The following is a 13,099-nucleotide window of genomic DNA, read 5'->3' as shown; positions in this document are numbered from 1 at the left end:
GAATGTCTCCAAATACTGGTAGCAGCTCCTGCCAGAACAGCATCTCATCATGGTATGCCCCAGTTGATCTAATCAAAACCAAAGGTCAACAAAATTAAGCTGGTTTTGTTTTGCCTTTTTTTAATATCTCACCATTGCATAGTCAATGATATTAATAATCATTGACAAGAACTTTGAAGTTAAACCATGCACCCTTGAATCCTCAATCTGACAATTAGCCAGTGCCTCTTTGTAAGTCTAGAGGGAATTTTCTTGGGTTGTTTTGGTTTTTATAAGACCTGCAAACTGCTATCTGCTAGCATGCATTTCCTACCTGTTTTTATTGACAGCATTTAATTGATGCTGCTAATGAGATAAAAAACAGAATAGCTGCACAGGGAGGGCAAAACCAAAACATCCCCATTCTTTTTGTCAGCAGTGGGAATTCCTGCAAAGCAGTGTCTGTCAGTGCCCCTTGTGTGGAGCTTCAAGCTATCTCTCAACAGTGTGGGACAGAGCTCCAGATTATAGCTGCCTGTCCTCCAAACTCCCACTGCCATCTGCCATGGGGAAAAGACAATTTATACTTATTTGTTAGGAATGCATGGAGCCTGACATTATTAAAAGAATAATCTGTAGGTGGTGATGGACGATTAATTAGCCAGGGAGTGCACTTCCATTCAATTAATGTGAACAGGTATGTGCCAACTCCACTTTTGTTTACCAAGAGCTGCTACAGAACTGTTTTTCAGTATTAATCATCTTGACTATCCTTTCTTTTTAATTTTGGAAATGAAAAAGGAGTGGTGAGGGCAGAAAGGTTTAAAAATCTCACCTTAGGCTATGGCAAGCATCTCCATAGGAACACTCAGTTCATAAAGAATTTATGGGTTGTCTAGACTGACCCCAGCAGCTGAAGAGACTAAATCAGTCATAGCTGATGCTTTTTTAATGCTGGTGTGTGTAAGATTGCTCCTTAAAGACCAGGAGCCCACTGAAGAGGTAGCATTAGCTGTCATGATTTGAAGTAGGAGCAGCATAACACCAGGCTGTATTTCACCAGTTTTTTTAGGCACTGATGTAGAAGGAAAAGGTTTGAAGGACAAGAATGAAGCTTTGTGCTTGTAGTACTCAGCCAATTACTCCAAATTATACTCCATGTACAGCTTAAAACACAGTGATTTATGAGCACTGACTTCTTATCTCTTGTATCTATTTTTGACTTGTTATGGTTTGCCCTCTTCATATGGCAAGCCAGGCATGTTACAAGACAAACTGCACTCTTCAGGTTTAAAAAAGCTTAATGTTTCATCAGGTACTTTTTAATGCTCATGAAAATAAGGTGTACACTTTCTGAAAGCAATGCTAGAAGGCCTGAGTGCAGCAGAACGAGGCATTTCTGTTTATGTGCACTCTGACGGAGCCCAAAGCAGCGTGACAGGCTTGGTGCACGTGGTAACCCAGATGGAAACCTCACAGATCTGTGGGTAGCAGCACAGCCTCCTTCCCGTCATGGCTGCAATAAACCTACCAACCTACTTTCCTCCAGTCCTGCTCCAGACATGAGCCTCCCCTTGTGAGGCCTGTCAGAGTTCTCTGGAGTCCATGGGAATACTTGTCCCAAAGATACTTCTTTGAGAAGAGAAATAACTCTATTAATTTAAGTGTTCTGTGGATTGACCCTGTTCTGCACGAGACAAGACAGGACCGGAAAACAACTCCTGATTCGAAAGGAGGGCAATAGGAAAGATTTAATGGCAATGACCTGGTTATGAGGTTTTTTTTCTTTTTTTTTTTTTATTTTAAAAAGGAGGACTTACTGGCAAAAAATCCCAGAGGAAATAGTAGCTTTTAAGGGACTTATATATTCCAAGACAGGCAAAACAAACTTAGTACAAAATAACTTCCATGTTCTCTTTTTATTTCTTACTTCTTTAACTTGAGATATATAAAATAGTCAAGCTGCAGAAAAAATGTAACACAGGTGTAACAACAGGGTTTTTTCCATTCAATAATACTATACAAGTGATGTTTTCCCTGATAATCTTGTTTGAAACTTTCCAATCTCTAATGCATTTATGGAGAGTTAAATTTTTTCCTTTATGGTCAATCTTAACTACTGACTTGTATGTTATAATTGATGTCTTAAACTGTGAAATTCTTGCTTTTTATGAGTAGTTAAAAGGACTCTAAGCAGACTTCAAGACACCCCAGAGTGTTTTTCTTTGCAATCCACTATTTCTGGGTTGTATTTCTGTAGAACTCTTTGGCTAGCCAGTAATGTCAAAACCAACAGAATGATAAGTATTGTGGTGTGTAACCTCAAAACCTGGTTTCTTGCCACTTTTTCAGCTCACATGCTATCCAGGCACCAAGTTGCCCAGCTTATCTTAAGAGATTTGCATAAGCAAACTCGATCACAGATGCTTTGACTGCTTTTGTCAGCTATTTCCTGCTTTGCAGCCACTTAATTAGAAGGTGCTAGTGGCTGTTGATACCTTAATGAATTATGACTGTGAATACTTGATAGTATCTTGAGTGAAGAGTTTGTATGCTGTATGTGAAATGAGATTTTATTTGTTGCCATGCAGAAAAACAAATGTTGGCAAATGCTTGTGGCCAAACTATTCTGTAAAACATACAGGTGCTTGCAGTAGAGAGCAAAAAAACAGTAATTTGAGAGGAATGTCAGAATTTCATGTAGTGTTTTCCAAGAAGTTTGTGTTTAGAAGGCAGGAAAAATTTGCAGCTTTTATTAAGGAGGTAGGAAGGGATCAAGGGCATAACAGAAAGGGCAACTGGAAAAGCATGTAAATTAAAGGCACCTCCCAGAAGTGATTTATTGTCACCCTGCTGCTTGCTGGTTTTCCTGCAGGCCCATGTCCAAGGTGCCAGCAGAAGGTGTAAGAGTGTGGGTGTCTGTTTGACATTAGAATGTAATGCTACTTCATTTCTATAAGGAAGCCAGGACTTTTTAATAGGTCTGCTGAGAAACCACACTAATATTACTTTACAGGAAGCATTGTATCTCTAAACAGCCAGCTGATTTATTCCCCAGAGATGCTTTCATTTGAAAATCTCTGCAGCGCATTGTTATTCACAAAAGTTTCATCTTACATCCCATTCATTTTAAATCCAAGAATTTCACAGATGTATTTGGACACTTTCTACTCACTGCAGTCTTTCCCTATACAAGTCTACAGCTCAGATTGATTCACTCTGTATTTCAGATGGTCCTGGCACCTCTTAGAGGTTCCCATCTCTGTTGTTTAGTTACATGTTGCTGAGGAACCATTACAACGTAGAGAGCAGAGTTTGCTCAGTCACAAATTAAGTTTGGCAGTGGTGCTAGGGACAATTATCACCTCTGAGTGCAAAACTGGATGCAGTGGTTCTGGCACCTTATGACCCTGTCCCTTGGTTTCCCCAGCACCTACAGGATGAGCTACGTAGATATTTGGAGAGCAGATCAGGGGACTGACCTGGATGAAAGTCATTTTGCACCATGGTTAGTTTGCCCTGTGGAGCAATTTTGTGACATTAATAAGAGAATGCACGTCAGGAATAGTATGGGAGAAAAAGCCCTTAGGTCAGTATTGCTGTTAAAAACTCTTTATTGACAAACCAGAGTTGCCTTTTGTGCTCCTCCCTCAGAGTGCTGATACACCAAGCAGAAAACAGAATGGGACTGCTAACATGCTGAAGATTAGGAATGGGAGCATGTAATGTCTCATCAGAGAAGAAAGGTTCCAAAACATGCCCAGGATTTGAACAACTTAGACCTTTACTTGTTGGTACCTTCTTGTTTCTGTCACTCTTATTTGCTGCCCAGCTTGGACTTTTCTGGAACTTCAATTTCAAATAATTGAAAAAGTCTATCAATACACACTTTACAAATGGTGACAGATGGATATAAGTTTGGTTTAAGCGATTGTAATAGAACATGTCACCATTTTAAATAAGTGCATCTCTTAATTTTTGTGAGAAGTGACTTTCTGATTTACTGTTATACTGAGTTAAAACACCCCAACAATAACCTGCAGCAGAGGTTATTGTTAACTCTAGTAGGATGGTGAGGCTGACTGGAGAAAGGGATTTTCTTGAATCTGATTTTCCTTACTTGGTGAAAGCTCAAAAATGCAAACCAGCTGCTGGGCAGCTTTCATGGCACACACACACTGCTCCAGTGCACGGCTCCACTGACCTGCAGCTGACTGGTAAGGCAGGACACTATCTCACTTGCTGGCCACATTTGCTGGGGGTTATGATACTTCAAAGACCAAGACCCAAATACAGGTGCATCCAGCAACAAATCCCAATTACAATTTTGTATTATTCTTTATCAGTCTATTTAGTTTTACAATGAGAAGGAGAGGGTGGAAAATAAGTGACAGCACCACAAGTAACTGAGGGACATAATGGTCCATTTACCTTTTCTGCCTCAGTCCCTGCTTCCAGCTGCTGCTTCTGTTTAATGCAGATCTGCCCCACTTTAGCCAGGAGCTCGTGTGGGTGAATGAAGACTCGGGAGCTCAGTAGGAAAGTGAAGATGTAAGTTCTCTGTGGAAGGAGAAAAAAGAAAGAAAAACAAGTTGAAAAGCTTCAGCAAAACTAATGTGTCTTCCTAGGAAAAACTAATCTGTTAACTATGAATGTAACTTTGCTTCATTTAAAATTTCTATAATTTTTCCTGTCTCCAGAGAAATGCAGGTCCTTTCTAGCTCTGTTGAAAGGAAATGCTATAGGCTTCAAGGCTGTTAACTGTGGGGTTTTCCAATTATCAAATTATTTCCTGTCAAAATGCCAGACTCAGTGTGCTTAATTAGTCATCACTTACCAAAGCCACAAATGAAATAAATACATCTAATGAAGGGTGTTATGACTCTTAAACACCACTATTTAATGCTGCTTTGTTTCTTTAAGAGTGATTGTTTCTCACTGAGCTGCAGAAAACTGCTTCATGTATATTCCAAACCACAGCTGTAATTTCTTCATGTATGGGGATTTTCACTTCTTTCTCCCCACAATCACTGACAAATGTTTTCACTTAGTTTGGGGGCACAGGACAATAATTTAGTTTTAAACTTGACTTCATTTATTTGGGGTTTATTTCAGAGTCTTTTGAGTATGAACACTGCTAATAAATACCAACAATGAGGATGTCTCATTAAAAATAGCCTCTCCAGCCACACATTCCATTTAAAAGCTGTGATGCACTGTATGATACTCTGGACAAGTATCCATTGTACCTTATTCTGGATCATTTAATTGAAGTGAGGATGATTTTTTGTCCTAGTCATGGTCCAGTGCTTGAAGCTGGGCTTCTGCATTGGACTGTAATTGCCTGACTAATGACAGTAGCAACTCATAAGTACTTCCATTTTTCCCTCAGGCTTTCTGGTAAAATTTGGAGTTGGGAAATTATAGGGGATCTCCTTGACATTGTATTTCAATTAACCTTTGTTATGTTTGAAATGTGCACTGTTACTTTTAGCATGTTTTAGTAATGTGACTTTGTAGCACACAGCCAAGTGCATTTAAATAGTCAATGAGAGCTTGTACCACCTTGGGCTGGGCAAGTAAATGAGGACGGTTAAAATTTTAGGACCAGTTGTCTAAAATATGGTATCTCTGCTATCTGCTACCAAATTCTGCTGCTTGCAGTCTCTGAAACAAGCTTATAATTAAACAAGAATGGTATCTTTATGACCCCAAAGAGGTTATGTGGTATCTCTCTTTAATCAGAGTAAAATGTGCTATTAATGAAAAATATTTTCACTTCTCTAGTACTCAGCATGCCCTATAATACAAATTTAGCACTAATCACCAAATACCAGGGAAAAAGGAATTTTTCAAAAACAAAATAAACAACACTAAGCAAAAGTCACAGTGTTCTGGGAGTGACTGAAAAGTATAATAGATTAAACACATATCTAAACACACAACTCTGTCCTGATCTTCTGAAGGAAGCTAATGAAAGTACAGAATGTACAGTGTGATACAGCAGAGGCATTTAAAACACTCATTCTGATTTGAAGATCTTATTAGTTCTGGGGTTCATGTCTTACATTAGGAAAAATATTAATTCTGTCCAATCCAAACCAGAGTTCAGTTGCAGTCTTTGCCTTGTCTGTTGTTTATGGATGAAGGAAGAGAGGAGGTGAAGGGCTAACAGATGGACAGTTTGGGTCATCTTCCTGAGTGTTTCCACTGATGCCTACAGAGGATACCCTGTGGGGCCCTCTCACAATGGAGCTCTGGGTTACCTTGAGCAGCTGGGCAGGGCAGTGACAGGACACTGACAGCAAGGCCTCCCTCCCTAATGGTCCGGTTGCAAACATCCCCCACAAGTGTACATCTGGAAATCTAAGAAATCAGGCTTCTGCTTGGTATTTCATGTCTCTGCAGAACTTCAGAGTTTATTTTTGCATTTACGGTGACAAAAACTCAAAGAACAATTCCATAAAAACCTGTGGTAGTGCATGTGATGTGTAATGGGCACTAAAATTAGGCTGAAAAGCTAACCTGGTTCACTTGGTTGTGTTATGGGACAACATATCAGATCGTCTATTCCTGTGCTTACAAGAGTGTTTCCTAAACTGACATGTTCCCTGCTCAGATGAAAGCAACAGAAAGAACTGTGTTGGTTGTGAGATTTGGGGTGTGTGAGTCTTTAACTATGCCTGCTTATCCTCTGTTTCACTCTCTATCTATCTTGTGTGTTCATTGTTGTCCCTGAACTTAAAACTGTGAGTTTGGACTGTGTGGAACAGGAATTTAGCTGTTGGGTGAGTCAGGTGTCACTGGGTTGTGTGAATTTTTATTTTACAATGAAGACTTGAAGCAGCCCTCACTTTTACTGTATTTTGCATTTGAGAGATGAGATGGGTGGGGAGGAAAAAAAAAAGGACATGATATTTTGATCCCTTCTCGACATTCTTGCTTCGGGAGTTGAGAGGGCCTGGCTGAAAGATGTCTGTGCATGTCAGTAGCAGGGAACCACAGCTTCAGCCACACTGCCCTGGCAGTGACCTTTGCTCTGATAAGCAGGAACACGTTCTTTTAAGCAAAGATGTAATTTTGCTTCTCACAGTAATTCTAGAGTTGGTCTCCTTGGTGGAAGTGTGTGTGATGTGGCACGGTGTTTATCCAGAGTGACTCTGAGAAAGGGCCACTCACAGCATCATTTTCTTGCTGTCACACGGCAAGAGAAGTGTCACATGACCTGTGCTTTTGTTTGGTTTCTTTGATAATGTTTTATAGGATGTTCATAAAAGTTTTGAACTGGCAAGAAGCAGGAAGATACAGGCCATGACAGTGTGTACTTTCCATTTTAGGCTTGCTGAGGTGTCTCTGTAATAGCTGTATTTTCCAGTAATAGCTGTACTGGACCCATGCAATGCTTTTTCTGACAACACCAAACTTTTAGGTTTTAGAAACAAGTTATCGTTCCTTCTGGAATCCATCTGCTCTATTTCTATTCAATTTTTAGAAGTCATTTAACTGGAACTAGGTTCATTACTTTGGAAAACAAAATTGTTCTATTGTGGTCAATCAAGATATGCTGGTTTACACCATACTGGTATTGAATAGAGGGGGTTTTGATACTTGTATTAATGACAAGGACTACAATTAACCAAATGAAAAATGACAGCAGTACTGACCCCCCCCCCACCCCCCCCATTTCCTTGCCTCTCTGCTAGTAGCCACTCCTTATCCAATAAAGAAATTTCAGACTGAACTAAGCCATGCATTTCAGCTTAGTGCTAGGTCTCAGGGGCTAGAACACAGTTGTTTTGGATAGTAAAGATTTCATACTAATGTCATATGCCTTACCTAGATCAAGGATTTCCGTGATTTGCTGCATAAAGAGGATGGTTTGGAGAAGGAAATTTAGCTGTGAAGCTAGCTGGTTTGATAAAGAATGATTAAAAAATGGTTCCATAAGCTATAAGCATGAAAGTTAAGCTCCATTTATCCTAAAAGTGACAGGTATTTTGGAGGGGAGGCAAAAAAAAAATCCTTTCTGCAACTGGGAGAATGTAAGTAGACACAAAAGGAGCTTGTGCTTTGCAAGAGAATAAGAAGCCAGATTCCTTTAGTGCCTAAAGTTGTTGCTAAGAGATGAGCTGAATTATATTAAAAAAAAAGAAGAGCGTGAGTGCACAAGACTAAAGAAGGAATTGTTACTCTCTGACCCAAGAATGCACTGATGACTTCTTGAGGCGGGGAAAAAAATAAAATTTCTCTGTGTGCACTCACTGCTCATTCTGGAACTTTGTGTTTGTGAAATATTTTCTTCAAATATTTTCTTGCTTGGGCACAAGGGTTGCAGACTGGTACATTCCATTCCTAACCTCCTGAACTCCTCTGTCTCATGAGCATACATTTCCCTATGTGCAGAGCCAGTCCCCGCACACAAACAAGACTCAGAAGAGCAGCACACTAACACAGCCACTTATCTTTCCTGTCCTCCCTTGCCTGTCTCGTGCTCTGCCAACATGGCAAACACATTTTTGTTCTGCCTCTGTAACCAGCACAGAAAGATACTGTGTGTTTGCTCTCTCCCCCACTCCCTTTTTCTCTGTCCAGAAGGTTACTGTGATCAATGTGCACACAGGCAGCGATGCCTTCCGAGCATTGTGCTCAAATGTAGTGATCAGAAAACTTGGATGAGTACTGCAGCTTACAACTGTGTCACTCTGAAACTAAGGTAACCTCTGCTCTAATACTGCCACTAGCTTCTCTGGGTGATACCTTGCTGCCTTTCTTTGGATGAGTAGCCAGACACTTAAGACTTAAGTGGTTTTGATACTTCTCTCTTGAACATACAGGACTGGCTACTCTTCTGAGAGGATATCAGCTTAAATGGCTACCACGAACCCTCTGTGGCAACTCCCCTAAAACCACAAGGAGCATGAAATGACGTATAAACATGTAACTAAAGGGAAATGGAAAACTTGGGTTTGAACATAATTCAAATACAGCTGCTTCTTTATATTGTTCAGAGCTCATTTGTCTACTCATTTATAATTAATCCTTTCACCTAAGCTGGGTGATCTGGTTGAACTAAAGGTATGTGTTGTGCTTTAGAGGAGATGAATTTGGTTTAATGCTGTTGTCCATCTCTCTTCCCCTGGAGTTACCCTTGACTGCTTCTGTTGCATGTTCAGCTGTGAGCTGGCTGTCTATTTAAACTGCAGCTTGCAGGGTGGGGTCCATGGCTGCTTGGTTTGTAATGCACTCTTGCTGGGACATGAAGGGAAAGCACCACAGAAACTAGCAGCATTCCAAAGTAAGTTGTAGACCCCTTAATCACTTTCTAGAACCATTTTCAGAGTAGCTGTGTTACAAATAGATTTTATGTTGCAAGGTACATTAAGAGATGTGCATTAGCTACTTAAAAAACTTAGCTACACTTCTGAAATACAAGTAGCAAGCAACAAGATTCCTGTATCACAGGAAAGAGAAGGAACAGACTCCTTGGATTATCCTAAAGCTATTCATTTCACTGCTATACCACACCAGCTCTACCCACTAGTTTCTTCTGTGCATCTGTTCTACAATATGTATTTGGGGGTGTGGAATGAGATTTAATGTCTAACAATGGTTATCCCCGAGTCTTAGAAAGGATTTGGTACTGGCAGCACAATTGCATGTTAGCCATATTTAAATATAAGGTTTAGGATTACTTTTGAACTGGAATAGTAGACCATGCTTGTTTTGCTTTTTTAATCCTATACTGATGATTGATGGCAATTCTGCACATTCCCACTGAACTCTCACTTGGAGAGTCCCTTTTTGAGGATGATGATTGTGAAGATGTGTGGTGTTATTTGTGGGACCTTGGAGGGGCTTTATTGTGATTTAAATGAGACCACAATAAAACGTTCTACACAAATTAGATTGAGAAACATACCAAGATATAGCATGGCCCACTACAATAAACATTAAGTTTGACATACAAGTTAATAGTGACTGCAGTTTCCTGCTTCCTTGTTAGTTTTTCAAAGTGGTGGGATACTTCTGTAATAGCCGCTGCTTTTTCAGAGCTCCAATAGAATAGAAGTTATATAGACCCTCTGATCTTTGGCCCCTTGTTTCAATAGTATCTTTCATTAATGGGCACAAAGGGTAATTTTAAGTGATAAAGTGGTATCTTAATATCCTAGGTTCAAATTCTTACTGCATACCCTAGAGTTACATATAGGTAATAACCACTTGGAGGACTGCACTGAGGATGTTTGGCCAGTTGCAAAATCATTTTCAGGCTTGAGAACATACATTATTACAGCACTGGCCCATTAAAATGTCTTTAGAAAGAGAGTATTTTAATTAAAATCTATTTTGGGTTGTGATTTTTTTTTTATAGCCTAACTAGGATATGCATAGAAAATTAAGGGGAAAAAAATACTAGAGGTGTGTTCAGGTCTGCTTCCCTAGGTAGGACCTGGTTAGTAGTTAATCTTGGCTGCATTAGAGCTAAAGCAGCTTAGAAGTATGAAATTTCTGTGGCTAATGCTGCTTTTAATTGGTTCTTAAGGCACCCATTTGAGTTCAAGATGGCTTTATCTTTCGAACAAATGCTTTCATTTAGAAACAGAGAATATCCCTATTGAGCAACATCTTTAGTGAATGAATATTGCCAGTAAAATAAATGCATCTTTAGCCTACATCTCAATCTTGAATCAGACAGAGGTAGAATTTCATGAGAGAGCACCAATCCAGATACTAATGCAGTATGGGAGTACTAAACCATGGGAGTAAAAAAAAAACCTCTTGGTGGCTACTTACATCGGGGTAATAGTCCATGGTGGGCACCAGGCGCTCTATCAAGGCCTCCAGTGATCCAGAAACAAGGTTCCCATCCTGGTAAACAGGGTCCACACATCTCTCTCCCATGTCTGGCTGCACTTGCCCACTACAACTGGAACCAAGCATGCTGGAAAATATTGGCGTCTGGGGCATAGTTTCCTGCAGAAGCAGCAAAGAAAGAGAGAGAGGGTTAAGCTTTCTTCCAGGATGTCTTATGTGTGGGTTTTACAGAGGCATACATTAAACACAATTACAGATTTGACTGAAGGCAGCCTCAGCGTTCAAGCTGAGTTCTGAATCCAAGCAGTCACACATCCGCAAGTTGGCTTTGGCCAACTTGAAATGCATTTGAAATGCACTTTAAACTATGTCTCTAAGGCTGTAAATGCATGAGCTGTAAGAATTTTCCTCACTGCACTTGATTTCTTTCTTCTCCCCAGTTTTTCCCTAGTTCCTTATGCATAAAACTAGACAGAGATGAAAATACAGAATGCTTTCTGAACTTCCAAGATACTGAAGTGGTGCCTTACTGAGCAAACAAACAAATACCAAGCCTTAATGTTCCCATTTTTACTCATTTTGAAGTCAGATCTTTGGCTAAAATACTTCACTTGTGATGATAAATCCTTCACCACTTCTGTAGCTAGATGTAATCCAGGTCTCAGCACAAGTGCATCTTCTGCCTGTAGATATCACTGGAAACAGCAGGGGATATCCTGTCTGATCAAAATTGCCGGGTTTTTTTTGAAACATGTACATGAAACCAGGAACTGGGTGGAACTGTGACATACACCGTCATATACAAGTCTAATTTAAACAGTCTCTTTGGAGATCTTTGCTTAGGATACAAGCCTGTTGTTGCAACACAAAAACCACAGGAAGGTTTGGGGTTTGCGCCTCCCTTCCCTTGGCCACAATTGTATCACTGTACCGCAGCCTTTGAGTAAACTCTAGGGGGTTTCTTGCTTGTTTTAAATTGGCTACAGCTTAAATCTATGCAGAAGGCTCAACAAAACATCCTGCTACTGGATGTAAAGGTTGAAAATGCTATTCAGCATCAAAGCAGTTCCCCCTGGCTGCTGAAATAGTCAAGACTGTTTAGGAGATCAAGTGCAAAGCAGGCAGCATTAACTCTTGAGCTGCTGTCTCACTGTCTTTGAAAGAGACAAGATATTGACATAGATGAAAAGCACTTATGTAGATGAAAAGGGTTAGGCCATTATCGGCACCTTTAACCTGACAGCTGTTTCTAACTGCGCTCATCTCCTGCACTTAAGTCTTCTCCTGAGCAATTTTTTAGTGCAAGACACATTTTTCCTCTCAAACTCTCCAAAGTCAATCATTCATGTTTACAACTGGAATACGGAACATTTTTCTCCTATTAGGCACTGATAAATGCTAGGTGCATTGTGAGGAAAAAAACACCAGTATTAACAGAACTTGTTTATCAAAGTGACAGATTTACTTGTGTGACACTGATAAGTAGAACCGTTTCATGGCTTTTACCAAAAGACCATTGCGTACATACGTGATAAGAGACATAAGGGAAGCGTAATTCCCTGTAAGATAAATATAGTAGCTGTTTAATAGCAACCAGGGAGACCACAAAGAGGAATGGAGTTCAGCTTCAGAAGTTCAGGACACAGAGTCCAATAAAATAGAAAATGCAGGATCTAATGTCACATCAAAAAAAAAAGAAAAATGACAGTTCTGTACAAAAGTGCATTGAGGTTACTCGGTATTTTACAGATTTATCTGTTAGGGCCGAGCTTCGCAGTACATAACACCGAGAAACGGCTGAAGCTAACGGCTTTGCTATCTGTACTATGTAACTCGCCAGTAATTTGCTTTTTTCCCTTTTAAGGTCCATAGCAATACAGCCCCAAGCTGCTGCTCAGGATGATCTGGCTGTGATGAGCACTTCTGGCTAACAACTTGAAGTCGCACAGGGTTTTTAAGCGAAGCTAACCAGCAAACAAATCCCCACTGAAACGATGCTTCAGCGGGAAACATACCGCGCTTTTGCCATCAAGCCTTTTAACTCCTTTACGGCGTTCGCTGTTGCATCAGTTTGGTTTTTAAAGAGCCCTCTGGGGCGCAGCCTGTCCCGCTCCCCGCCGCCCTGGCTGTCCTGCCGGGGCTGGCTGTCGCATCCAGCGGTGCCACCCCGCTCCCGGGGCCGGCTGTCCCCGCGGGGAGAGCAGCGGGCACAGCGGGGCGCGCTCCGCCACCGCCACCCCGCGATCCCGGGGCGCTGCCCGCGCCCCGAGCCCCGCTCCTGGGGCAGGGAGCGCTGCGGCACAGC

General features: G+C 40.8%; 1 protein-coding gene across 5 annotated transcripts in view; it reads right to left on the bottom strand.

Moving 5' to 3' along the window:
* The window catches only part of RASGEF1A (RasGEF domain family member 1A), a 147,168-nt gene that overhangs the window by 13,543 nt on the left and 120,526 nt on the right, over positions 1 to 13,099 (bottom strand). For all 5 annotated transcript variants that reach the window (XM_038140188.1, XM_038140187.1, XM_038140191.1 and 2 more), the window contains 2 exons: positions 10,774 to 10,953; positions 4,411 to 4,539 (listed from right to left, as the gene is read on the bottom strand). In XM_038140188.1, coding sequence (XP_037996116.1) covers positions 4,411 to 4,539; positions 10,774 to 10,953 — 309 coding nt within the window. The remainder of the gene's footprint in view (positions 1 to 4,410; positions 4,540 to 10,773; positions 10,954 to 13,099) is intronic.

The sequence above is a fragment of the Motacilla alba genome, chromosome 6 (assembly GCF_015832195.1).
Source record: "Motacilla alba alba isolate MOTALB_02 chromosome 6, Motacilla_alba_V1.0_pri, whole genome shotgun sequence".
NCBI classification, from domain to species: Eukaryota; Metazoa; Chordata; class Aves; order Passeriformes; family Motacillidae; genus Motacilla; species Motacilla alba.
The sequence above is the reverse complement of the archived record's forward strand: the minus strand, read 5'-3'. Positions and strand labels throughout refer to the sequence as shown.